The sequence below is a fragment of the Rhinopithecus roxellana genome, chromosome 13, assembly GCF_007565055.1.
Source record: "Rhinopithecus roxellana isolate Shanxi Qingling chromosome 13, ASM756505v1, whole genome shotgun sequence".
Taxonomy (NCBI): Eukaryota; Metazoa; Chordata; class Mammalia; order Primates; family Cercopithecidae; genus Rhinopithecus; species Rhinopithecus roxellana.
Window position 1 is genome coordinate 125025581 of NC_044561.1, and position 26302 is coordinate 125051882.

Below are 26302 nucleotides of genomic sequence, written 5' to 3' on the forward strand. Positions count from 1 at the left end.
TGCTATGGTTTGAGTGTGTCCCCCAAATTTCATGTGTCGGACATTTAATCCCAGTGCAACAGTGTTGGGAGCTGGGGCCTGATAAGAGGTGATTAGGTCCCGAGGGCTCAGCTCTCATGCCTGGATACGTGTTGTTATCTTGGGAGCGGGTTAGTGATGAGACAGTGGACTTGTAACATTGAGTTCGACCCTCTCTTGCTCTCTTGTCCTTCCACCTTCCACCATGGGACTGTGCAGCACAAAAGCCCTTGCCAGATGCAGGCCCCTTGACCTTGGAGTTCCCAGCCTCCTAGAACTGCAAGAAATAAATCTGTTCTTATTCTGTTAATGCAGCACAAAATGGACTAAGACAGTAGATACGAAAAATGTTTGAAGGACTTTACAACCATCCTTTAAGGTCATACACAGGAAGGAGTCCCAAAGACAGTTAAAACAAAGTAGAAAACTGAGGCAAGTCCTGAGATAATTGAAGATAAAAATTACTTTTAATTTGCAGTTTTAGGGAAATATTCAAAATATTCTGGCAATATACAAAGCTTTGAATGAACTGGCCCCTGGCCACCGCTCCCAGCTAATGTTGGCCACTGTTCCTTTCCTTACTAGGTTCCAGCCACACTGGCCACCCTCCTCTCCTACCTCTGTGCACATGTCTTGCTGATCCTTCTCCAGGGACGTGCTTTCTCTTCATGTGTCCCTAGCTGGCCCCCTCAAGGGATGCAGCCCTCTGCTCCTGGGACCCCTCCTTGGAGCCATCTTCCCTGACCTCTCCATCCAAAATAGCACTGCTCTCTCATCACACTACCCCCATCTTGCTTTATTTTCTTGTTTGCATTTGTCACGCAAATATCATGTTATAAATATAAATTTGGACATCTTATTCACCATGGAGTTTTTTGCATTGATTTTTATTTCTTAAAAATAATTGCATCAAAATATTATTTATTTTGATACACAGTGTTTTGGGCACTGCCTTATATTTTGCATTCCAGAAGAGCTCCTCTCCACCTCCTGCCTGGTTTTTTTAATCTCCCTCAACTGGAAAGAAAGCGCCATGCTCCAGAGCCTTTGTTCTGTTTCCTGCAGCATCTCTTGTCATCAGCAAAGGCCTGAACAAGTAGGAGCTGCTCAATGACTATTTGAGAAATGAATGAATGAAAGGAAAAGGGCATTAGCAAGCAGCTTTGATTCACCTCCTTATAAGTGCACACACAAATGGGCAACTTCCAGAGAACTGGGGTGCATACATAGGGAAAATAACATTTTAAAAAAGATGTTTATAAAAAACATAGTTGCCACGAAACCACAAACACAACTCCCCACCACTTGTCAAACTGGAGGATCTCTAACATGGGCTCTTCACCACTTCCAGCCTCCTGATGAAATTTGACTTAGTTGAGGTCAAGTTGCTACCACCACACCACCCACCATTTCCTCTTCCTTCCTTGGGAGGAAACCGTACAGAATTCTGGGCATTAAGCAAAAATACTCAGCAAAAAGTTACCAAAACCTAAAAAAATTGTGTTTAATTTTATTTGAAATTTTTTTCAGAGGTAATCATCTTATTAATGAGTGGAAATTCGCCCTGGAATCTCTGTTTCAAAAAAAGGAAGGAAACACATTTAGCTCACGGCAGCATTTTTCATTATTTTACACCCAGTCGTTTTGTATTTTGTTGACAAAGGTCTTCAATCTGGATTCATCTCAGAAAAAAAAAAAGGACTTTTTGCTACTTATTAGAACACAATGAAAGCCTCACCTATGAACGACTAAGTTAAAGAATATAAAGCATTAGGACAATGCTTTAGTAGCAGTGTAGTAATAATTTAATAAATATATGCCACTGTTATTAAGCATAAAACATAATTTTATCCACTGCAATAAAAATTTATTGTTTGCCTCCTCACAATAATCCCTCCTCTTTTTAATTTTCTGTTTTTTGAAATGAAGCTGTACTCTGTCGTCCAGATTGGAGTGTAGTGGTGTAATCATGGCTCACTGCAGCCTCGAATTCCTGAGCTCAAGAGATCCTCCCACTGTAGCCTCCCAAGTAGCTGAGACTACAGGTGTGTACTATCAGGCTCAACTAATTTTTTTGTGTTTTTTTGTAGAGACAGCATCTTGCTTTGTTGCCCAGGCTGCTCTCAAACTCCAGGACTCATGCAACCCTCCTGCCTTAGCCTCCCGGAGTGCTGGGATTTCAGGCATGAGCCACCAAGCCTGGCCTAATCCTTCCTTCTTCCAACAATATTCCTGACTTTTGTTAGGGGATCCTGTCAGGACACAGTTCTCCAAAGGTCTCTTGCCTTTCTGCACATATTCAGAGCAGAGGCACCAATGGCATTTTGTTGTGAACTGTCTTTTAAAGGATGTTGTTTAACCATCTTCCAACAGCCTTGGAAGATAGAGATAATGTCTCCCTCCAGAGCAGAGGTCAGGTTTGTTTGGTATGCAATATATTAAAAATGAAGGCGAGGCATGATGGCTCACACCTGTAATCTCAGCAGTGTTGCGGGCTGAGGCAAGAGGATCGCTTGAGCCCAGGAGTTTGAGGCTGTAGTGAGCTATGTTCGCACCACTGTATTCCAGCCCGGGTGACAGAGCAAGACTCTGTCTAAATACGTGTGTGTGTGTGTGTATATATATAAAACATATTATATATTATATATCTCACATATATAACATCTATATTACATATCTAACATCTATATTGCATAGCTATAACATATATTACATATATAAATATGTATAAAGATGATGTCTCCCTCTGAGGCCAAGCCTGGTCAGATTTGCTCAGAGCCCTTTATAAAAGATTGGGGATTCCTATGCTAAGGTTCCTTGGCTTTGACACAAACCTATGTGATCAGCATCCACCTGAGCCTGCCACTGCATCACCCCCTGGGACTCGGGGGACATGGGAAATGATGTGAAGGTGAAGCAAAGTTGCTTGCGACGCCAGGAGAAAGAGTCCTTTGTCTCCAGGCACAAAAGAATGAACACTGCAGGCCTGACAAATATCCTTATGAAGGCCTGCCCGCACGGTTGACCTTTGGTTGGTGCATGGAAACTTGGATTTTGGGAGGGTTCCCACCATTGCCAGAATTTATAAGAACGGCTCATTGTGCCTAAGCTGTGTGTACAAACGTGATTCATACTGAACACCTGCTCTCCTTCTGGGAGTCTGGAAATTCGGCACATGTCAGACAGAGGCTTCCCACCTGATCAGCCCCCAGTAAAGGCTCTCATGAGCTTTCTTGGTTGACAACATTTCACACATGTTGGCACAAGTGTTGCTGGAGTGAATTAAGTGTGTCCTGTGTGACTCCACTGGGGGAAAACTCTCGGAAGCTTGTGCCTGGTCTCCCCTAGATTTCACCCCAGGTACCTCTTCCCCTTGCTGATCTCACTTTGCATCTGTTCGATATAGTAAGTCACAGCTGTGAGTATGACTCTATTCTGAGTCCTGTGAATTTTCCTAGGGATTCATTGGACCTGGAGGTGGTCTTGGGGACCACTGACATAGTCTATGATCCCAGAATCTCATGTCTTCTGTCTGCATCCATGAAATGGTGACAGGATAACTTGTTAATTTCAAAGATGAAACCTCAGGCCTATCACAATGCTTGAAAGACCAATCCTGTTACCTCTCAGGACATATGGGAGAGTGTGTGTGGGGTGGGTGGGAATTCCAGATCTAAATTAACCTCGGTGTTCCATGCCCTGCTTACCATGGAGCTTTCAGGAGCAGGCACCTGATCTAAGCCAATTCAAGCCTAATGAAGGCCTTTTCTTCTGGCCAAGAATCAAGAAGAGTGTAACCTGGAAAAACGACCTTGCAATCATGGGGGTTAACCCAGAGCAAGTGGGACCGAGAAACTGGTCCTGGATGACACTGTTGGAGCCCCTGAAACCAGCCAGCCTTGTGGCTAGTTTGCCCCTGGATGATTTTAAGATCTATGAGTTAATAGATTTCCGTTGTTGCTTAAGACAGATTGGATATGATTTTCTATCCCTTGTAAGAGGAGTCCTAACTGATGCAGATCATGGCTGTTCAAAGAATAGGCCCCCTGGAGGGCCTCTGTCCAATTGTAGAGAACCAAGCCTCACAAAGATGGGATCCTTCTTTTAAGGACCCTGAGACTAACTCAATAAAAATATTGAGAATGTTGACGGTGTTGACATATTGAAAATATTGAACAATATTGAACACTGAAAATATTGAACAAATATTGAAAATGTTGACAGTCTCCAGCAGTCAACATTTTACAAGCACCTACCAAGGAAAGAGTAGCAGATAGCAGTAGGACTTGGTATCGTTTCAGGTGACTTACAGCCTGGAGATGTTCTTCCAAGCTGTAGAGGTGTTTATGCGCCTGGGAGACCCAGACCTTCACTTAAAATGAAGTGATGATGTAACCATGGCAACATGAGCTGAGGACTCAGCTACAAGGAAAGGAAGAGGAGGTGGGCCTCCTGTCCACACCACGCCTTCCTGTCTGCACCACCACAGGTGATAGCTTTGTTTTCCAGTACCAATCCGGTGCCTAAGAGCATGGCCTCTACCCCATTTCCCTGCAGACTTCAGGGAGAAGCACTGGAATGACAAAAGTAAACATTGGAGGCTTCACTTGGGTGACAGAGACTTTTCCAAAAAAAAGAATGCTGCAAATGATGTTTAAAGTCATGACTGTATTTAATATTATTAGGGTGATGCAAAGGCAATTGTGGTTTTGCCATTACTTTCCATGGCAAAAACCGCATTACTTTCCATGGCAAAAGCTGCAATTACTTTTGCACCAACCAATATACATTGTAACAGATTTGAGACAAAATATAAAATTTTTCAAACTGAGCAGAATTTATCAACCCAGAATCTGTAATGAATGAAATAAATTAATAGAGAACCCAACAGATCATGTTATGTTGTAAATATAACATCTATCTTTAGGTTAAAGTAACACAGCAAAAATATATATTTATGGGTGCAAGACACATACATAATTTGTACCAAGACACATACATAATTTGTACCAATCTCACAGAACTAATTCAATTCAAAACAACAAAAAAAACTTACTCTATTTTCTAATGAATGCAATAAAAATTAACCATTTAAAAACAATTTCTCTTGTGCTTCGCCAACTTACGTTTTTCCTGGCACCTGCTATACTGTGTATGTATTTCTTCATCACTTTACTGTCTGACTCCCCTACTAGATTGTAGGTTCCACGAGGGCAAGGCCTCTGCTACACTGTTATGTCTCCAGCACCTAGAACTTGGCATGTAGTAGGCATCCAATAAATAAATGTTAAATGAGTGAATTTAAAACACGTACATGCCGGGAATGGTGGCTCACGCCTGTAATCCCAGCACTTTGGGAGGCCAAGGTGGGGGATGGCCTGAGGTCAGGAGTTCCAGACCAGCCTGGTTAACATAGTGAAAACCCATCTCTACTAAAAATACAAAAATTAGCTCTTCCTTTCTCTGCCATTGTGGTGTGTGCTTGACTCTGCTTCTTGCCATGTCTTCTCATAAGACTTTCAGGATTGTGATTCCTGACCAAGAAGCGAAAACAAAATCGCCCCACTCCCCAGTGGATTCAGATGAAAACTGGTAATAATATCAAGTACAACTCCAAGAGGAGACATTGGAGAAGAACCAAGGTGGGCCTATAAGGAATTGCACATGAGACGGCACACACATTTATGCTGTCTGAAGGTCACAGTCATGTTACCACATCAAGCTGAAAATGTCACCACTCTCTGGAGAGTTGTACATGTTTTATTGGGAATATATTTTTTCTCTCTGAATCTGTTATGAATGCATTGGTTAGCTGGGTTCAGTAATAAATATGTGAGACCTTTCATTAAAAAAAAAATACAAAGATTAGTTGGGCATGGTGGTGCATGCCTGTAGTCCTAGCTACTCGGGAGGCTGAGGCAGGAGAAATGCTTCAACCCGGAAGGCAGACGTTGCAGTGAGCTGAGATGGCGCCACTGCCCTCCAGCCTGTGTGACAGAGTGAGACTTTGTCTCAAAAAACAAACAAACAAAACATGCACACATTTAATCAATATAAAATATTATTTCTACGAAGTCACTTCAAGCTGATACTGCATACTCCATATATGCTAAACTTCACAAGGTCTTTACCTCATACTGGAGTGAGGCTGGAGTGCAGTGGTGTGATCTCAGCTTACTGCAGCCTCTGCCTTCTGGGTTCTGGACTCTCTTTCCTGACCCCCTGTGGGGTAAGTCAGTGCCCCGGGGTTGCTTAGCCACTTGGTGCTACCAGCTTTGGGTCTTTGGGTACCAGGTCTGTTTCAGCTGATCAGTGTATGCCTCGGCTGGCTTTTCCCATAGGACAGAGTTGCACAAGTTGTGGGTGTGAAGCTGAGAGGTGAGCAGAGGAGGAAGGGAGGTAGAGAGTCCTCATCCCAATGTCCCTCTGAACTGCCGCGTGTGTCGCTCCAGCTTCTCAGCCTCCGCCTGGAGGTGCCCCAGCGCGGCAGGGCTGGGGTACGTGAGCACGGCATTCTTAGTGGCCAGCGCTACGTCCTTGAGCAGGCTGCAGAGGTGACTGCTGCCGCGGAGGATCTCGTTGCGCACGTCCCTCTCCTGGGTCTCCATGCACAGCGTGTCCACCAGCTTCTGGCCCACCGTGATGACCAGCTTGCTCTGAGTGATGATCTCCGCAGGCTGGCTGCTGCTGAGGCCGCCATGAAATGCGCTGATGGCTTTGAAGAGCGCCCCAAAGTAGAGCCGGCAGTGTTCAGACAGGTGGTGTTTCCTCTCAGGAGTCTGTTGACTTGAAGGCTGGGGTATAAGAGGGCCAGGATTCTATAGAAGGGAAGGAAGAAAATAGATAGGAGACTCAATCAATGGGCTGTGGCTGCGTGCCCTTTCCTGTTTTGGCTAGATTTGCAAGACCTTTTATTTTTTTAAAGAAAGCATGGTTTGGTTTGGGAAGCCCAATACTGCAACAGTTGTCTAACAAATTAATGTTTTCAAAGCATCGTAACATATAATATATACAATCTTATATTGTAATACATACATATAATTTTATTCAATCATCTCAATAAACCAACCATAAGAAACCCATTTTAAGAAACACATTGGCAATAACTATAATTTTTTTTTTTTTTGAGACAGAGTCTTGCTTTGTCTTCCAGGCTGGAGTACAGTGGTGTGATCTCAGCTTATTGCAACCTCTGCCTTCTGGGTTCGAGCAATTCTCCTGCCTCAGCCTCCTGAGTAGCTGGGTTTATAGGCACCTGCCACCATGCCCGGCTAATTTTTGTATTTTTAGTAGAGACGGGGTTTCACCATGTTGGCCAGACTGGTTTTGAACTCCTGATCTCAAATGATCCGCCCACCTCAGCCTCCTAAAGTCCTGGGATTACAGGTGTGAGCCACTGTACCCAGCTAAATGTTTAACTTTTAAAAATTCAGGAAAACTTGTTGGTGAGTTTTAAAATGTTCTCAAAGAACAGATTTAAAAACATTTAAAAATCCAAAAATCCTCTCTGATTTCAATATCAGAGGTATACCAGAACACCCAACATTTCCAGAAGAAACCAAATACCCTGACCTATCTGCCTTAATATTATTTTTTGCCTTATTATTAAAATATTTATCATATTTGCTAATAAGGTTTCATCAACATTTTACATTCATGAATTTTATTTCGTGGAAAATGGAACTAACATCTCCCAAATCCTATATACTCTCAAAGATTTTCAGTACCTAACTTAGTGGCCACAACTCCAGGTAACAATTGAAAGGTGAAGCTCAGAGAAGAGGAAAGGCTGCCTCTGGCCATTCCATTAGCACATCAGAGATCTGGAGCTCTAGGTCTGAAACTCGCTTTCTTTCCATTAAATTTCACACTCTTGCATTTACCTATGATCTCAAAATTCACAGGCCGGAAGCATTTAGACAGATATGGCATAAAACTGATTATTTTCAGGAGGGGGTTATGTCTCCAGGGGCCGGTAGGGTTGGAGGGGAAGTTAGACAAGGAGGAGGAAAGCATACTTTGAAGAAGCACATTCATTATTAGAATTGCATATTTGGAAAATGAAAACAATGATTGTCTTTGTCATAGAAAGTGAAGGCAAGATTGAGATGTCAGTTCAGATGGACTCTTGGAAGCAGGGAGTATAAGAATGAAGCAGGTTGAGTGCAGTGACCCACACCTGAAATCCCAGCCCTTTGGGAGGCCAAGGCAGGAGGATTGCTTAACCCTAGGAGTTCGAGACTAGCCTTGGCAACATATGAAACTCTGTCTCTACCAAAAACAAAACAAAACAAAAATTAGCTGGGTATGGCGGTGTGGGCCTGTGGTCTCAGCTACTTGTGAGGCTGAGGTGGGAGAATCAATTGAACCTGGGTGGTGGAGGCTGCAGTGAGCCATGATCTCACCACTGCACTACAGCCGCAGCAATAGAGCAAAACCCTGTCTCCAAAAAAAAAAAAAAAAAAAAGACAGAAGGTAGCTGGGCACGGTGACTCACGCCTATAATCCCAGCACTTTGGGAGACTGAGGCAGGAGGGTTACTTGAGGTCAGGAGTTCGAGATGAGCCTTGCCAACATGGTGACTCTCTGTCTCTATTAAAAATACAAAAATCAGCCAGGCATGGTGGTGCACACCTATAGTCCCAGCTACTCAGGAGGCTGAGGCAGGAGAATCGCTTGAACCTGTGAGGCAGAGGTTGCAGTGACCGAGATCACGCCACTGCACTCCCACCTGGGTAACAGAGCAAGACTCCATCTCAAAAAAAAAAAAAAAAAAAAAAAAAAAAAAGAAGAGCTTAGAAATAATGAGAAGTAATGAGGTAGACATCAGATTATGAGCATCGTAAGTGAAAATATTAACTGTAGGGAGGTGAAAAATGTACTATGATTCTTAACTTGGGGTGCTGGAAATGTGTAGAGATAGTTTTGATTACTGCATTGACTAGGGACTTCTATAGGCAGTGAGCGGGCAGGATTCTGGGATGCTGAATAGTTCATCCCACGCAACGGAGAACTGTCCACCCAGTGGCCAATGGTGCCATGGACCTCCACTGAGAAGTGCTGTCACTCTAAAGAGGGGGCTTTCTAAGTGAGGTCCTTGGACCAGAACATCACCTGCAAACTTGCTAGAAAATGCGCATTACTATGCTCCACCCCAGACTTACTAAATCAAAAATTCTGAGAGTGGGGCCCAGCCATGCAAGTTTTTTTTGTTTGTTTGTTTTCTTGAGACAGAGTCTTGTTCTTGTTGCCGAGGTTGGAGTGCAGTGGCACAATCTCAGCTCACTGCAACCTCCGCTTTCCGGGTTGAAGCAATTCTCCTGCCTCAGCCTCCCGAGTAGCTGGGATTACAGGTGCCCGCCACCACACCCAGCTAATTTTTTGTATTTTTAGATACGGGGTTTCACCATGTTGGCCAGGCTGATCTCGAACTCCTCACCTCAGGTGATCCACCTGCCTCAACCTCCCAAAGTGCTGGGATTACAGGCGTGAGCCACTGCACCCAACCAGCCATGTGAGTTTTAACAGACCTCATAGGTGATTGTGATACACTCAAATTTGAGAACCACTAATCTAAGGCATACTTAATGTTGAACAAAATAACATGACTGTTAGCAATATGGCAGGCCCAAAGACTAGTGTTTGGGGTTTGGCGACCTGAGCATCAGGAGGCCTGAATTCTGGTCCTAGTTTGCCTCTGAGAAGGTACGTGACCTTATCCTAGTCATTGGACATCCTTTTCTTCCACCCTCTACCCCGTCTGCCCTATAACCTAAGTAAGTTTCCCAAGCTTCAGTTATTCAGAGACAACCTTTACAACCTTTACAAGTTATACTCTTTCCACCTTCCTCTTAACCTCTACTGGCTTCATTCCTTTTCTTTAAATGGACCCATTGCTTTTACTTACATTAATTTAAAGGAAACTGTGAAAAATGGTAAATGGAAAACTACTGTCATTTACCACAAATAGAAGGAAACCAATAAAAATAAGCACAATGATAACATCTTTGACTTTTTTTTTTTTAAAGGAAGAACATCAAGTGTAAAAGAGGTGTTGAAGATATATAAGCCCCAAATCAAGATTTGCTGTTGTAATCAGAAACATTAAATCAGAATGTCAAAGAGCAGTTGAGTCAGTCCTATTTAGCCTGGTCAGTACCACCCACAACAACCTCGCAGAGCGCCTAGAGTCATTTCATTAATGGTTAATGCTTCACTTCCATTCCCTGGGGTTCGTTCGTTAGACTCACTGATCTCCAGGACTCTCTTGCTAAAATAAAGGACAAAGAATCACAAAAACTAACTCTCGCCCATGTGGGTCATGGCTGTAATGTTGAGCTTTCCATAGCATGATGAGACGAATCTAGCAATAAAGCGTATGAATCAGAAGCTTTAGAGAGTGAGTGCTACAGCTTACCATGGTTCCTAAGTCTTTGTTTTCATCTAACCTTTGTTCCAAGATAGGTTTCTCTTTCTTTTCTAAGTTAGGCAATGTCTGAAAAATACAATTCCTTCAAATTACCAAATGGAGTGGTGTTTTAACACTACTGTGGAACTGTTTAAGTTCACTTTAGACTTGAGCATTCTTTCTTATGTTTTCTGTTGATAGTTCTGCCTACTGATTACTGATTCCTTTTCTCAACCAAGGAGACTTGGGCCACCCAAAGGCTGAATTTTGCCTGTCAACATGGCCTGATATGATGACCCACACAGCTTTGTTAGCGTTATATATATGTGTATGTCAATTTTAAACATCTAAATTTCTAGAACGTGTTAAACCTCCTACACCACCAGGCATTTCAGCAGAACACAAAGGTTGGGGCTGAAAGCACCACATTATCTCCTTGACACAGCCCCGAAGTGACTTCTGGGTTCACAATCCCTGAACTGAAGCATCTTGCTCTATAACGTCTGAACTCATCCAGAAAAGTATTTCTTTCTGTCTTTTCTTTTATTTGTTCTTGAGACAGAGTCCCGTTCTGTGGTCCAGGCTGGAGTGCAGTGGTGCAATCTCAGTTCACTGCAACCTCCGCCTCCTGGGTTCAAGTGATTCTCCCGCCTCAGCCTCCTGAGTAGCTGGGATTACAGGTGCATTCCACCATGCCCACCTAATTTTTGTACTTTTAGTAGAGATGGGGTTTCACCATGTTGGCCAGGCTGATCTCAAACTCCTGACTTCAAGTGATCTGCTCACCTTGGCCTCCTAAAGTACTGAGTTTACAGGGGTGAGCCACCATACCCCACCTCTTTTTTTTTTCTTTTCCTTTTTTAGAGACAAGCTCTCTCTCTGTCACCAAGGTGGGAGTGCAGTGGCGCCATCATAGCTCTTGGTTACCCCAAACTGCTGGTCTCAACGGATACCCCTACTCAGTCCCCCAAGTGCATGAGCCACCACACCTTGATATTTAAAAATAAATTTTGTACAGCTGGGGTCTCACTCACTAAGCTGCCCAGGCTGGTCTCAAACTCCTGCCTCAAGGAATGGATCCTCCTGTGTTGGCCTCCTAAAGTGTTGGAAATTACAGGCGTGAGCCACCACACCTAGCCTCAGAAAAGTATTTCTAAGAGTAGCTAAAGTCTGGAGGCTGATCAGATGGTGAGCAATTTGAAAGAATGTTTCTACTTCCTCTTCCGTTGCTAAGAAACACACTGACAATGACTAAATTTATAACTTTCAAAAACGCAAGGAGACTTGGTGGTGAGGTTTTAAAAATCTACTCGAACAGTAGATTTTAAAGAAAGTTGAAAAATCCCTTTTAATTCTAATATCATGGTAAACTTGAACCCCAAAAGTTTTCGGAAGAAATCCAAATCAACTGACCTATCTGCCTATGCTGCCCTATCTTTATCTGACTTGTTAATAAGATTTCATCAATAATTTTACTTTCACAAATTGTATTTTCTGGAAGATGGAACCAGTGTCTCCCCAAAGCCTATACACTATCACAAGAATCTCAGCATCTTAGTAGCCACTGCTCCAGGTAACAATTGAAGCCCCTCTTTCGATCGCTTGGAACTCTGAACTCACCTTCCCACAGATATTTGCTCTATTTTTCTTTAACAGTTCAGAAGAGTGTTCATCTTCCCTTTGCTTAGTGGAAGGGGTACTCTTTTGGTGTGATTCAGTTTCTCTTTGGGGAGGCTGGATGCATTTGTCACACTTAAATTCTGCATTTGGGGTCAATTGCACCGTCTCTTCCTTTTCACAGTTCCGCTTAAAAAGGAGCCTTCCGTTGGCAATGACAATGGAGGCAAACCTCTTGATGTCTTCTGGAAGCATCCGTGCCACCATGACAAACCTCTCAAGGTCATCTGGGCTGTTCTGGACATTGTCAGTCACAAGAACTTCCAGAGGCCAATTGCGATTATCCAAGCTTCCCTTTGTTTCAAGCAGGATGCGGTAGGAGTTGGAGATTGTCTGCATCTGGTCCCGAATTCTGTTCTGAAGGTTACTGTCAGTGAGGTTACAGGCAGTCCCATGGACTCCTCGAGCAAAATCCAGAAATTCTCTTACAGATTCTTCTATGTGCTCAGTGGACCTGTGGATTGCATCAATGTTGGCCTCCAGATAGTCTCGGAATCTCCACTTCCTACTGACAAAGAGCATCAGGCCAGCAACAGAGCTGACCACCTTGTGCTGCAAAGACATCACTGTCTCCCTGGCCACATCCAGGTCCAAGGAGAGCTCCTTTGCTGACTCCTCCGAGGAAGAGCTGGAGAAGGAGTCGGTGGATGTGGTGGAGCACAAAGAAACAATGCTGGCTCTGCTGTCAGATCTGGAACCTGATAATCTGTCTGGTTCAGGAGATCGGGAAGTTGTCCGTCTGGAGAACCATGAGGAATTATGGCCCGTGGAATTCTCTGACACCTCCTTGGCTTTCGCCAGCTCCTTCCCAGCCTGAGAAACACTCGATATTGCTTTAGGGATGTCATAAATATTGGGCTTGGTGTTCTGCTGTTCCACTCGAGGAATCAGAAAGCTTGAAGGAACCTTGTAGCTGACATCTTCATCCAAAGGAAATGTGTCTCTGGGTACAAGAAAGCCATAAGAAGGAATTTCTGGAAGACTGAGTTTTTTCTGCATGGGCACACTGGTATTCAGTTGTGGAGTGAGGGACCTGGCTCTGCCACCTGGAGGATTGTGGAAAGTGGAGCTGGAACTGGGGAAAGCGTGGAGCCTTGATTCTTCTGCAAAGCTGGGGAGAGGCGTGTGTCTGATGCTGGCCTTTCCTGGAGACACTGGAGTGTCATAAACCCATTCCGATTTCTGAGGACTTGGTAATGTGCTATAGCTGCCTTTTCTTAAGGTAGTCACTGATATCAGGGGAACACCATGCCCCTGTGGAAGAACCACACATAGTTGCCCGGGTTAGTAACTTTCAAAAGAAGGTACGAGTGCCTCGTTTAAATCTCATCGTCACTTCCCCGCTCAAGTTCCTTCAGTGGCTCCCCATTTCCACTCAAGGTCCTTCACAATTCTTTTGAGCCTCATTTCTTTCCACTTCCACCATGCTGACTCCACCTTGTCTGCCACCATCTGCTTACAGGTCCAGCCACCCAAGCTGTTTACTTTTCCCTGAACTCAGAACACTGACTCATGCCACTGTATTTCATTTTACCCAAACTGGTTTTCTCTGCTCTAAAAGCCCTTGCAACCCTTTCTTTTCCATCCACCAAACTCCTATGCATCCCCCTGACACGGCTGAAATGCCAGCTTTCTTTTTTTTTTTTTTTTTTTTGAGGCAGAGTCTCGCTCTGTCGCCCGGGCTGGAGTGCAGTGGTCGGATCTCAGCTCACTGCAAGCTCCGCCTCCCGGGTTTACGCCATTCTCCTGCCTCAGCCTCCCGAGTAGCTGGGACTACAGGCGCCCGCCACCTCGCCCGGCTAGATTTTTGTGTTTTTTTAGTAGAGACGGGGTTTCACCGGGTGAGCCAGGATGGTCTCGATCTCCTGACCTTGTGATCTGCCCGTCTCGGCCTCCCAAAGTGCTGGTATTACAGGCTTGAGCCACCGCGCCCGGCCTAATGCCAGCTTTCTTGTAAGATGTTCCCTAATGACCTTGGGTGTAAGTGTGTCTGTGGCACACATGTGGTAGAATCCAATTATAAACATAGATCACACAGATTTCAAATAAAGTCATTCGCCCAATACAGATAAAAGTGTACTGTATCACAGCACGCCCCTGAAGTCTGTCATAATAAGAAGCCATTATACAATTTTGCTCTGTGCCAGGCACTGTCCCAAGTCCTTTGCAGGATTATCTCACTTAATACTCTCAGCCCATAAAAACAGAGAAGTTAAAAGACTTATCCCAAACCACATAATTAGTCCTATTCCTGAACACAAACTCAATGAGAGGTTTTACCTCAAAGGCAGTAAGGTCTCTGTTATGAGGAATTTGCATTCTAATTTTTGACTGAGCTAATAACATCTTTTTTTTTTTTTTAACTTTTATATTTTAGTAGAGACAGGGTTTCACCATGTTGGCCAGGCTGGTCTTGAACTCCTGACTTCGAGTGATCCACCCACCTCAGCCTCCCAAAGTGCTGGGATTACAGGCGCCTGCTACCACACCCAGCCAATATTTGTATTTTTAGTAGAGATGGGGTTTTGCCATGTTGGCCAGGCTGGTCTCGAACTCCTGACCTCAGGTGATCCACTCGCCTCAGTCTCTCAAAATGCTGGGATTACAGGCTTGAGCCACTGCACCTGGCCCCAAGCTATAACATTTCTGAGAGGATTTTTATGTGTTCATAACACCGCACCTTAGCACCTCTTCATACTTACACTTGCTTGGTCGGCTGGGGGATGGAGTCCTGCCTTCTTGGGGCTGGCTGGTATGTCATATAGCTGCTGTTTCTCTGGCTCCTGGGGAAAGACCGCAAAGGCAGACAACGTGACTGTTTCTTTCCTAATGGCTACACGTCACAAACGCGGCCTATTCCAGTGCTTTTTCCCAAAGGAAGACACAAGTTCCTGAAGACTTTTTGGTGCTTTTGGTCATGATGCTCTAATGGTGGAAATCTAGGTGACGGGTCCCCAACCTTCCTCATCTGAGGCAGTGCAGGGGACATTACAGTCCTAAGTTCTTCTCATAACAGGGTATACATTCAACAATTGACTTTGTGTTTTAAAAAGAGACTTCTAGGCTGGGCACGGTGGCTCACGCCTGCAATCCCAACACTTTGGGAGGCTGAGACGGGCGGATCACCTGAGGTCGGGAGTTCGAGACCAGCCTGGCCAACATGGAGAAACGCGGTCTCTATTGCAAACACAAAATTAGCCTGGCGTGGTGGCGCATCCCTGTAATCCCAGCTACTTGGGAAGCTGAGGCAGGAGAATTGCTTGAACCCGGGAGGTGGAGGTTGCGGTAGGCCGAGATCGCACCATTGCACTCCAGCCTGGGCAATAGGAGTGAAACTCTGTCCCAAAAAAAAAAGAGACTTCTCAACCAAAGGTTGCGGGGGAGTGGGGCAGGGGCAACAGAGCCTAATTTAAGCAGTTGCCTAAATTAAAAATGGTAATTTATCTTAGGTTCGTCTTAAAATTAAGCCAGAGGATAAATGAGATTGAAACCTAGTATGTCTTCTTTCTTTTTCTCAGTAGAGATTTTCCTGTGTTTATCACTCATATGTATTCTGCAAATATTTAATGAGTGCCCACTAATGACCAGACACTAAGCTGGATGGCACTGTGCACATCACGAGAGCAATAAAAACAGGGTGTGAGAGACTCATTTGATAAATGTGCATCTTAGCAATGACCTAAGGGCCAGGCATGGCGCTTCCTAAAGATCTGATTGTCATTCCCCAGCTCAGACTCCTTCAGTGGCTTGAGATATGTACATGATATAACATATTATATATCTAGTGTGTACAATAATTGTAAAACATATATATTAGGATACAAAAAACAGGTTACAAATTCCAAAGCAAGGCAAGAGAGCACCAAAACAGGTTTTGCAAATAAAGAGAGAAAAAGTTGGACATTGGAAGGTTTCTTTAGAGGGAGTTGGGCTGTGAGTCTCCTGAGAGCTCTCCTCAGCTGGGAAATGGGGTGCGGTGTAGCGGGGGTTGCCTTTCACTCCCCAAAAGCAAACCATCAAGTGCTCCCATGGGATCATTCAATGACTTGAGTTGTCTCCCCTGAGCTTGGGGTCACAGTGGATGGGGGCTGACTCTGGCTTGGGAAAGGTGAAGAGAGAGGGTGGCAGCCATGCCCTGGATGGCCAGTTCTCAGGGTTAGAGTGGCACCGTGCTGTGGTTCGCCTGTTCTCGGGGTCAGGACCAGGGGGAGGAGAGCAAAGCAGTTACCTTGGGCACAACATTAAGAGGGCACCAAAAAAACTCAGTCATCAAGGTAAATACTATTTAAAATGCAATATTTTTAAAAATCATAATGCAAAAAAATCATGAACAAAATGTCACACTTTTACATAAAGACAGGGTCTAGTGGGACTGGGATTAGGGCAAGGTGAGTGAAGTGAGTCATACAAGTGTGTCTTCATTGATAACTTTTGTTTTTCTTTTGAGACGGAATCTCACTCTGTGGCCCAGGCTGGAGTGCAGTGGCGCGATCTCAGCTCACTGCAAGCTCCGCCTCCCGGGTTCACGCCATTCTCCTGCCTTCAGCCTCCCATGTAGCTGGGATTACAGGTGCCCACCACCATGCCCAGCTAATTTTTGTATTTTTAGTAGAGAAAGGGTTTCGCCATGTTGGCCAGGCTGGTCTCAAACTCTTGACCTCAGATGATCCGCCCGCCTCAGCCTCCCAAAGTGCTGGGATTACAGGCGTGAGCCACCACACCCAGCCCATTGATAACTTTTGCACCCAAAGCAAGCGCCTGTGCTCCTGGAGTCTATCATGGCAAAGGGAGCTTGTGTGTTTGTCATGGACCAGGCATGGCTCACACAAGAGCTGGAGCAAGAGCCAGGGAGGAATGGCTCAGGGAATCTCAGGAGGATGTGGCTGGAGATGACCTGCTTGCCCCAGAGCTAAGCGGGGAGCCAGCAGCCAGAGGAGGCGCATTTGCCCACTTGGAGGGACTTGCAGGTAAGAGATGCTCAGCAAGGAGGTGAGGGGTAGGAAGTGGGGGCAGAGGACGTGGCACTTACACGAATGCCCCAGAAGAGAAAGAATCAGCTTGCCACACTGGCCACTGCTATTAGCACCCCTGCCAACAGAACCAGGTGAGCAGGGCCTTTCTCTCTGCCTGCCTCTTGCAGCCCTGCAGAAGTCTGAGACCATCCAGTGAGTGAGAAAGGGTAGAAAACTGAGATGGTGAAACAGCAGATAACTTAGGCAGTCCCTGGAGCCCAGCCCAGCAGGCAGGCCCAAGCCGGGCAGCAGGAGGTTTGGCTTTAAATGAACTAGAAAGTTTGATTATTGCCTAGACAATTAAATTCCTCAACTGACCTGGCGAGGCTAAAGTGACCTTTTTTTAAATTTTTGATTTTTTTTTTTTTTCAGACAGAGTCTTGCTCTGTCATCCAGATTGGAGTGCAGTGGTATGATCTCGCTCGGCTCATTGCAACCTCCACCTCCTGGGTTCAAATGATTCTCCCGCCTCAGCCTCCCTAGTAGCTGGGACTACAGGCATGAACCACCATACCCAGCTAATTTTTGTATTTTTTGGAGAAACGAGGTTTCACCATGTTGATGAGCTGGTTTCGAACTCCTAGCCTCAAGTGATCCTCCCGCCTTGGCCTCCCAAAGTGCTGGGATTATAGGTGTGAGCTGCTGCGCCTGGCCTAAAGTGACTTATTACCTGTGAGTATCCAGGAAGTCACAGAGCCTGCTTGGAATTCTATTTAGACAGGAACTGTTGTTCTAAATCCTGGCTTCATAGTACAATCACCTGAGAGCTTTTAAAAATCCTGATGTTTGGGCCCCACCTAGGCCTGATTCCACAGTCTCTGGGGTTGGGGCACAGGCACCAGGATAGCTAAAGCTCTCAGATGCTTTTGCGTACAACAGAGGTTGGGAGCTACTGATCTCAATAGCAGATGGGTGGGGAGAACGCCACTGCAGAGCATTTGGATGGGCTAAGAAAGGAGCAAAGCTATTTTTTGATCACATGAAGCATGTCTTACAAATTTGATGTTCCCCTTATATAAAAACAAGTTAAAAAAAAACAACAACTAAAATTTCTTCCCCCAGAGATAATCAATGTTAAGATAATCAATGATAATCCATGTTAAGACTGTGGTGCATATCCTTCAAAACATCATTTAAAAAAATGTGTGTGTGTGTGTATGTACACACATATATATATTAAATATCTATTATAAATAATGGCTGGGCACGGTGGCTTATGCCTATAATCCCAGCACTTTGGGAGGCTGAGATGGGACGATTGCTTGAGGCCAGGAGTTTGAGACCAGCCTGGTCAACATAGCAAGACCCCATCTCAAAAAGAAAGAGAAAAAACAATCTATTATAAATGAAAAGTAAAAATTTCAAAATATTCAGAACTCAAGTAGTCACAATGTTTTCTAGAGCAGGACTGGGTTCCATGGGTAAAAAGGAGGTTATGAAGTTGGCCTCTGAGTGGTGATGTGTATTCTGGAGGCGGAGCCCCTGGCCTCCATGGTAATGCTGAAATGCAATATGGGTGTGAGGTCGAGAACCCCAGACTCTGGGCGCAGAGGTCTGGGTGATGCGGGGCCCCAGAACAAGGCTCACCTTCAGGACCACGGGGCCCCGGTGCTGGGTAGGCACGTCGTACACCTGGGAAGGCAGAGTCGGCAGTGAGGCCTGGGCAGGTCTGGGAAGCGTGATGATGGCCTTGGAGAGAAAGGAGGAGAGCAGAGGAAAAGGAAATGTCACTCTGATGATCACAGTGAGGTTCAAAGTCATCTCCCCAAAAGCAGAGACAGCTGGGTGGACACTGCTAAGGGAGTCACCTGGCACCCCCCATGGCAGGCTCTTCACTCTCAAGATAGCAGGGTACGGGTGGGAGGCTCCCTGGTGGAGGCAGCCTTCCTCGAAGGTGGCCCACGATGTCGTGCATCTGCCTCACCTGCGAAGTTCACCAGAAGCAGTTAACATGCATATTCTTGGGCCCACGCGGGTTGGACGGAGTCTCTGGGTATTGGGGTGGGGCCAGGAACCTGCAGTGTTAACAAGCTTGCCAGGTGATTCTGATGTTCTTTAGCGACCAGGAAGCTGTGACTCTGATACTGGGATATTCATCTACATTCATCGAGCTAGGCTGAGGCTGGAGATGTGCACGCAATAGGCAGAGGGGACCTTAAGAATGTAAGGTGGAGGGACCAACAAGGTCTGGGAGGAAACTGCGGCCTGAGAGCTGTCTAAGGACTGGTCACCTGGGCTGAGGAAGGGAAGCAGGAGGTGACCAGATGAGCTGCAGTTGGCAGATTTTGCTGGCAGCAGTGGGAGGCAGAAGAGAACCTGGCAATGTGAAAGTGATGGAGAGGAGTGAGGGAGGGGCGGAGGGAGGGATGGAACGGGAAAGGTTAACAGGGAGCGGGTCAGTTAAGGAGTTTGAATTTTATCCTACAAAGGATGGGATTGACCATCCAATTTATATATGCATACTTTTTTTTTTTTTAGGTGGAGTTTCGCTCCTGTTGCCCAGGCTGGAGTGCAATGGCGTGATCTCAGCTCACTGCAACCTCTGCCTCCTGGGTTCAAGCAATCCTCCTGCCTCAGCCTCCTGAGTAGCTGGGACTACAGGCACGCACCACCACGCCAGGCTAATTTTGTGTTTTTAGTAGAGACAAGGTTTCACCGTATTGGTCAGGCTGGTCTTGAACTCCTGACCTTAGGTGATCCGCCCGCCTTGGCCTCCCAAAGTGCTGGGATTACAGGCATGAGCCACTGCGTCCGGCCCCGATTTATATTTTATTGAGAGCACTTGGCCAGTTATTGCTCAAGCCATTTTGGGAAACATAGTCTCAGCCATGGAGCCTGGGTCTGTGAATGGGAACTTCAGATTCAAGTTAGTCCTCCAGAGCTCAATGATGTCGGCTCAATGGTGGGTACCACACTGGGTGCCACAGAGCAGCTTCCGAACCCAGCCAGGGATCCGAGCCCCCAGGGAATTTAAAAATAACACAGCTGCCAAGGCTCCCACCCAGACCTCCTGAACTAGAACGTCTCTATAAGTGGCCTAGGAATGAGCGATTTGTTTTAGAGGATGCTGTCTACCACGGGCTTAAAGTCTAAGAGGGAAATGAGGTCTGAGTACACCGAGGACTCAGGCTAGGAAGTGAGACAGGGCCTGGAGGAGAGGACAGGGTGAAGCTCCGAGTCCAGGACAAGGAGAATGTACTTCCCACCGGGGTCCCAAGGAGTTGTTGCTGAGTAGGGGGCTTTCTAAGTTGGCTCAGGGGGTGGTTAGGGTTTCACTGTGCGGAGCTGAGGAAGGGGAGTGCGGGCGGAGGAGCAGTTTCTGAGGACTGGGTGTCCCGAGGATGCAGCACTGGGAATGTACGTGCTAGATTTATCTGTTTGTTTTTGGTGAGTGAATGCGTAAGGCTTGGATGGTAAACATTAGCACACAGTGTAAAAATCCACCCTGCCATTCACCTGGCTAGACTCGCGGACACAGATAAAGCAGCTGCAATGCAAACAGGATGAACATTTCTTCCAAGGACACGCTGCAGCTGTCACATGTCAAAACAGCCCCCTTCGTTGAGTGACGACTGCTTTCTTACTCCCTGAGAAACTTGGTTCCCTAAAATCCTAGGCTCTGGAAGCACAGCTCTCCAAAGTGCTATCAGTAAGAATGAAACATCCCACTCTCGCCTGGGGGATCCGAGTCATTGACAGAGAAGCAGCCTTGATTCCCAGGCCCTCATGTAGCACCTCAGACAAGGGGTTTCCGGGCCCAGCACTCCCAGTCTATCTCCGCTTGCTTTGTGGTTCCCAAGGGGAGAGCGGCCCTCGTCCAGCCTGCACACTGCCCTGTTTTGCCCAGAGCCTATCAAGACACAGCTTTGCTTAGATTTCGCCTAAACCCCGCCTTTCCCCATCCCGTCATGATGCCACCTTTTCCTGTTTGTGAGCTGCCTCGTGGTTCCTCCGCTCTGTGATCTTCTTCTTTATGCTCAGTAAATCTGACTTTGTTCCTGGTGGTCTCAGGCTAATTGGTCTAGGTGGACAAGCCCATCAGTGGTTTCCCATTGCATTTTTTTTTTTTTTCGTTGAGACGGAGTCTCGCTCTGTCGCCCAGGCTGGAGTGCAGTGGCCGGATCTCAGCTCACTACAAGCTCCGCCTCCCGGGTTCACGCCATTCTCCTGCCTCAGCCTCCCGAGTAGCTGGGACTACAGGCGCCCGCCATCTCGCCTGGCTAATTTTTTGTATTTTTTAGTAGAGACAGGGTTTCACCGTGTTAGCCAGGATGGTCTCGATCTCCTGACCTCGTGATCCGCCCGTCTCGGCCTCCCAAAGTGCTGGGATTACAGGCTTGAGCCACCGCGCCCGGCCGATTTTTGTGTTTTTTTAGTAGAGACGGGGTTTCACCGTGTTAGCCAGGATGGTCTTGATCTCCTGACCTCGTGATCCGCCCGTCTCGGCCTCCCAAAGTGCTGGGATTACAGGCTTCAGCCACCGCGCCTGGCCTCCCATTGCATTTTGAATGAAATCCAAGCTTCTTTTTTTTTTTGGAAATATAGTCTCGCTCTGTCACCTAGGCTAGAGTGCAGTGGTGCCATTTCGGCTCACTGCCACGTGCACCTCCTGGGTTCAAGCGATTCTCCTGCCTCAGACTCCCGAGCTGGGATCACAGGTGCCTGCCATCACGCCCGGCTACTTTTTCGTATTTTTAGTAGAGACAGGATTTCACCATGTTGGCCAGGCTGGTTTTGAACTCCTGACCTCAAGTGATCCACCTGCCTCAGCCTCCCAAAGTGGAAGGATTACAGGCGTGAGCCACCGCACCAGGTCAGAAATCCAAGCTTCTCACCCGGTCTGACAGGCTATGCCCCCGCCAAACCCAGGGACCTTGTGTCCTGGACCACGGGCTGTCACCTTCCTCCCAGCTCTCAGTTATTTGAACACACCAAGCTTTCTCCACCCGCAGACCCTTTCCAAATGCTGTCCCAAGGCCTATTCCTCCCCATGGCTTCAGGTCCATTTTGTTCTGATGGCTGACTGTGGGGTCCCCTATGCCTATAAGGGCAAGTCCACAGAGCAAAGGGACTTTCCTGTGCATGACATTTCAGATGGAAGGAAGCCAGCTCAAAAATGCCCAGTGCTTCTTGGAAAACGTAGGCCCAGTCCCAGTATGGTGATCAATTAAGGAACACGTTTGAGAAACATGCTTTCGAAAGGTTTAGGGAGACAGAAGGAAACTCCAGTTCAGGAACTAGTGGATCCAAGAGCAGTTTCACCAGGAAATCTGGCCCTTTTCTCTTGAAATACAAGAGTTCCTTCTAAACTTAAACTGAAATCAAGTATGTTCTTGATGTGGTGGTTTTTTTCTTTTTTTTTAATTAGGCCAGCACATTATATTAAGGAAGTTGGGATAAAAAAATAAAACAAAGCTCAAAATAGTGGTTACCCTAGTGGGGAAGTGACAGAGAGAAGGCACTGGAGGCTTCTGGGGTGCTAGTTTTGTTGTTTCGTGGTCTGGATATAAGTTACTGATCTGTCACTGAGCATCTCTAGGTGAAATTTCAATAAAGTGTTCATCAGAAAGAATAGTGTCAGTCACAGAGTCAGGTGAGAAAAGATCAAGGAATAAGGGCTCTGTTTTGGGGGGTGATGGAAGTTTTCCTTCACCAGCTGTGTGACTGCACCAGCAGTTTCACCTCCCTGGGAATTAATGTCCTCGTTTGTAAATTGAAGAGTTGTTCTAATCTAAGGATATGCAGAGATCTCACCCAGCTATAGAGATGTCTCATTCTGACACATAGACGCCTCTCTTAGGACAACTTGGGAAAAATGACATGTTTCCACCTTCTCGGACGTTAATTTGGGGCCGCTCTTAGTCTACAGACTGTCAACACAGATATAAAAAGGAGTCTGTGAAATGCCTCACAAAAGGCTGTGTTCCAAGCCTGTGAAGTTGCCATGGGAAAACAGTTCAAAACCAGTGGCTCAGAGTTGCCCGGTCTACCACCAGTCGCTTCCATTTGGAATGTATTTTCTGGGCAGTTTAGCCTCAGGGTTAATGGTTAGATGACATGAGCAGGGAGGAGATGCCTGCCTTTTCTGTGGATCAGAAAATCCTTAACTGATTGTTAACTGGTCTTCAAGTTCTTCTAGCTCCTTACTTCTCAGAGCAGAGGAAGAAGAGAAGTATTTAGAAAAACCAAAAGGTACAACTGAAGGTGATTTTAGAAAAGATGGGGTCCAACCTTCTCCCAATACAGAGGAGGAAGGAGAAACACAGAGGGTGTTGGGAGGTCCCCAATCACCCAGTGCAACATTGGCTGCCCCAGAAGCCAAGTGAAATGGCATTCCTGACTTGTAAGCCACAGACCACATCTCTTGCTGAGAGACTCCAAGCACAGAGAAGGCAAGAAATTAAAAATTATTATTATATTTTGAGACGGAGTTTTCCTCTTGTCATCCAAGCTGGAGTGCAGTGGTGTGATCTCAGCTCACTGCAACCTTCACTTCCTGGGTCCAAGCGATTCTCCTGCCTCAGCCTCCTGAGTAGTTGGGACTACAGGTGTGCACCACCACACATGGCTAATTTTTGTATTTTTAGTAAAGATGGGGTTTCACTATGTTGGCCAGGTTGGTCTCAAACTCCTGACCTCAGGTGATCCACCTGCCTCGGCCTCCCAAAACGCTGGGATTACAGGTGTGAGCCACCGCATCCAGCCAAGAAATTAAAACAATTTTTAAGTAAATAGGCTGGGCGCAGTGGCTCACTTCCTGTAATCCTAGCACTTTGGGAGGGCGAGGTGGGCAGATCACCTGAGGTCAGGAGTTCGAGACCAGCCTGGCCAACATGGCAAACCCTGTCACTACTAAAAATACAAAAAAAAAAAAAAGAAAGAAAGAAAGAAAGAAAAATTAGCCAGGCGTGGTGATGGGAGTCTGTGTTCCCAGCTACTTGGGAGGCTAAGGCAGGAGAATCTCTTGAACCCAGGAGGTGAAGGTTGCAGTAAGCCTAGATCACGCCACTGCACTCCAACCTGGGTGACAGAGCGAGACTCTGTCTCAAAAAAAAAAAAAATTGTTTTTTTTTTAAGTAAATAAATAGGAAGTGAGGGAAGGAAGGGAGCAAACTTGTAGGTAGGGCAGACATGGAGGGAACTTAAGGAAGGAAAACAAGGCAGGAAATTCCCCCAGGGGGTTTACTGTGGCCGCCTTGAGAACCCTGCTCAGTGGTTAAAGGGACCCCCCCACCGAATTTCCTTGTGGTTTCTGTTGTTTGCTGCAGCCTCCACAAGCAAGGGCTCAAATGGTTGATGCACTTAACGTCGATGGTTGATGCACTTAATGTCAAGGACAAATCTCATTGCTAATGCCCTGATCATTTTTCAAAGTTAAGTTTCAATAGTAAACTCATCTTTCCTTTCACACGGATGTCAATCTAGCAGTTGATAGCGGACTCCACATTTTTGAAACCTTATGTTGCGTTTGGTCAATTTCGTTCATGCAAGAGATATTTACTAAGTACCTTGTAGGAGCCTGTCCCTGTATTATCCGAAAACCCTTAACTGGTTGTTAACGGGTCTTTGAGTGTCCTCTGGTCAACCGTCAGACGACAGCGCATCTGTTTTCCTTTCCGGGAGAGGAAGGAATTGCTATTGATTTTTTTGTTTTTTCCTTTCATGGCTTTGGAAGAAATTCAAATTAACTTCAGCTAATGTCACTTGTTGTTCTTAAAAGAAACCTCAGCAAAGCCCTGCTCTGAGTCAGCTGCTCAGACAGCAGCTGAGCACGCCAGGCCTAGACTGGGGCCAGTTGCTCCAGAAAAGAGCGTTAGTGTCCACCTCGTCAACTGATTCAGAAGGCTCCACTAGCTTCCTCCTGGTGTTTGTAACAAGTGCCTGTGCTGGCAGCTGTTCTATGTAACAACTGTCTGGTTCTATGTCTTGTAGCCCAGGGATTTAGAAAATGTAAAGTATTCAAAATCTTCTAAGGAATCAACACCTTCCTGTTTGAAGACAACCTTGGAAGCTGGTGTGGAGAAGGCCTGAATGGTAAGTAGCACATTCCTGGGGCCCCCACAGCACATGCATCAGGAAGAGTGGCCTTTCCCTGCACACAGACCTTGCCAAGACCCTCTGCCAGAGCTGTGACCGGGTGGGATGTGTCATAGGAGCTGAAAGCAAAGCATCTTATGGCAGGAAATGCCTGCAGTGACTGAGGCCTGTGCACATCTGCTCTGCATCTCAACACCTCATGAAGGCCAGGGCTTTGGGGGAAATAGCGCATTCTTTTTCCCCTTCCTTACTTTAATTCTTTCCCTTATTAAAAAAAGTTTTCATTCTGCATTTGTTTTATTATTTTTTAAGACAGGGTTCTGGTCAGTCACCCAGGCTGGCATGCAGGGACACCATAATAATAGCTCTCTGCAGCTTCAATCTCTTGGGCTCAAAAGGTCCTCCTGACTCAGCCTCCTGAATAGCTGGGACTATAGGTGCCTGCTGCCATGCCTGCCTAATTATTTTTTATTAGTAGTAGTAAAGATGAGGTCTCACTATGTTGCCCAGGCTAGTCTCAAACTCCTGGGCTCAAGCGATCCGCCTGCCTTGGCCTCCCAAACTGCTGGGATTACAGGAATGAGCCACCAAGCCTAGCCCATTCTACATTTAATGAATGCTCTTTTTCCTCTGTTTTTAAAAATGGATACTTTAGGCCAGGCATGGTGGCTGACACCTGTAATCCCAGCACTTTGGGAGGCTGAAGCAGGAGGATTGCTGAAGGCCACGAGTTTGAGGCTGAAGAGAACAGTGATTGCACCACTGCATTCCAGCCTGGGAGACAGAGCAAGACCCAGTCTCAAAAAAACAAACTAATTGATATTTTTAAAAATTACGGATGTCATACATGTTCAATATGACATAAAAATCAACTTCCTCATTTGTTTGTTAGTCAGATATGTATTGAGCCCCTACCCCAGGCCAGACCTGGTCCCAGGTGCTGGAGACACAGGAGTGACTAAAATAAAGGCCCCAGCTCACTGCCTTCTTTCACTGTCTCTTTAACCAGTTCCCCTTTTTGGGGTAACTATCCCTGGACCGTGTTCTTCTCAGTCTCAGTGTGAGAGCACGCATGCATACACACACTCATATACATGATTCCTTTTTAGAGTTTTTTGTTTGCTTGTTTTTGAGATGGAGTTTCACTCTT

General features: G+C 46.0%; 1 protein-coding gene across 3 annotated transcripts in view; it reads right to left on the reverse strand.

Annotated features, from left to right (window-relative positions):
- Window positions 1-4836: 4836 nt before the first annotated feature.
- The window catches only part of CASS4 (Cas scaffold protein family member 4), a 50547-nt gene continuing 29081 nt past the window's right edge, over window positions 4837-26302 (reverse strand). For 2 of the 3 annotated variants that reach the window (XM_030913956.1, XM_010356690.2), the window contains exons 3-6: window positions 18703-18804; window positions 14806-14886; window positions 12047-13357; window positions 4837-6836 (exon numbers count right to left, since the gene is read on the reverse strand). In XM_030913956.1, coding sequence (XP_030769816.1) covers window positions 6429-6836; window positions 12047-13357; window positions 14806-14886; window positions 18703-18804 — 1902 coding nt within the window. In that variant the 3' untranslated portion in view covers window positions 4837-6428. The remainder of the gene's footprint in view (window positions 6837-12046; window positions 13358-14805; window positions 14887-18702; window positions 18805-26302) is intronic. The other variant, XM_030913957.1, reaches the window with a different exon arrangement.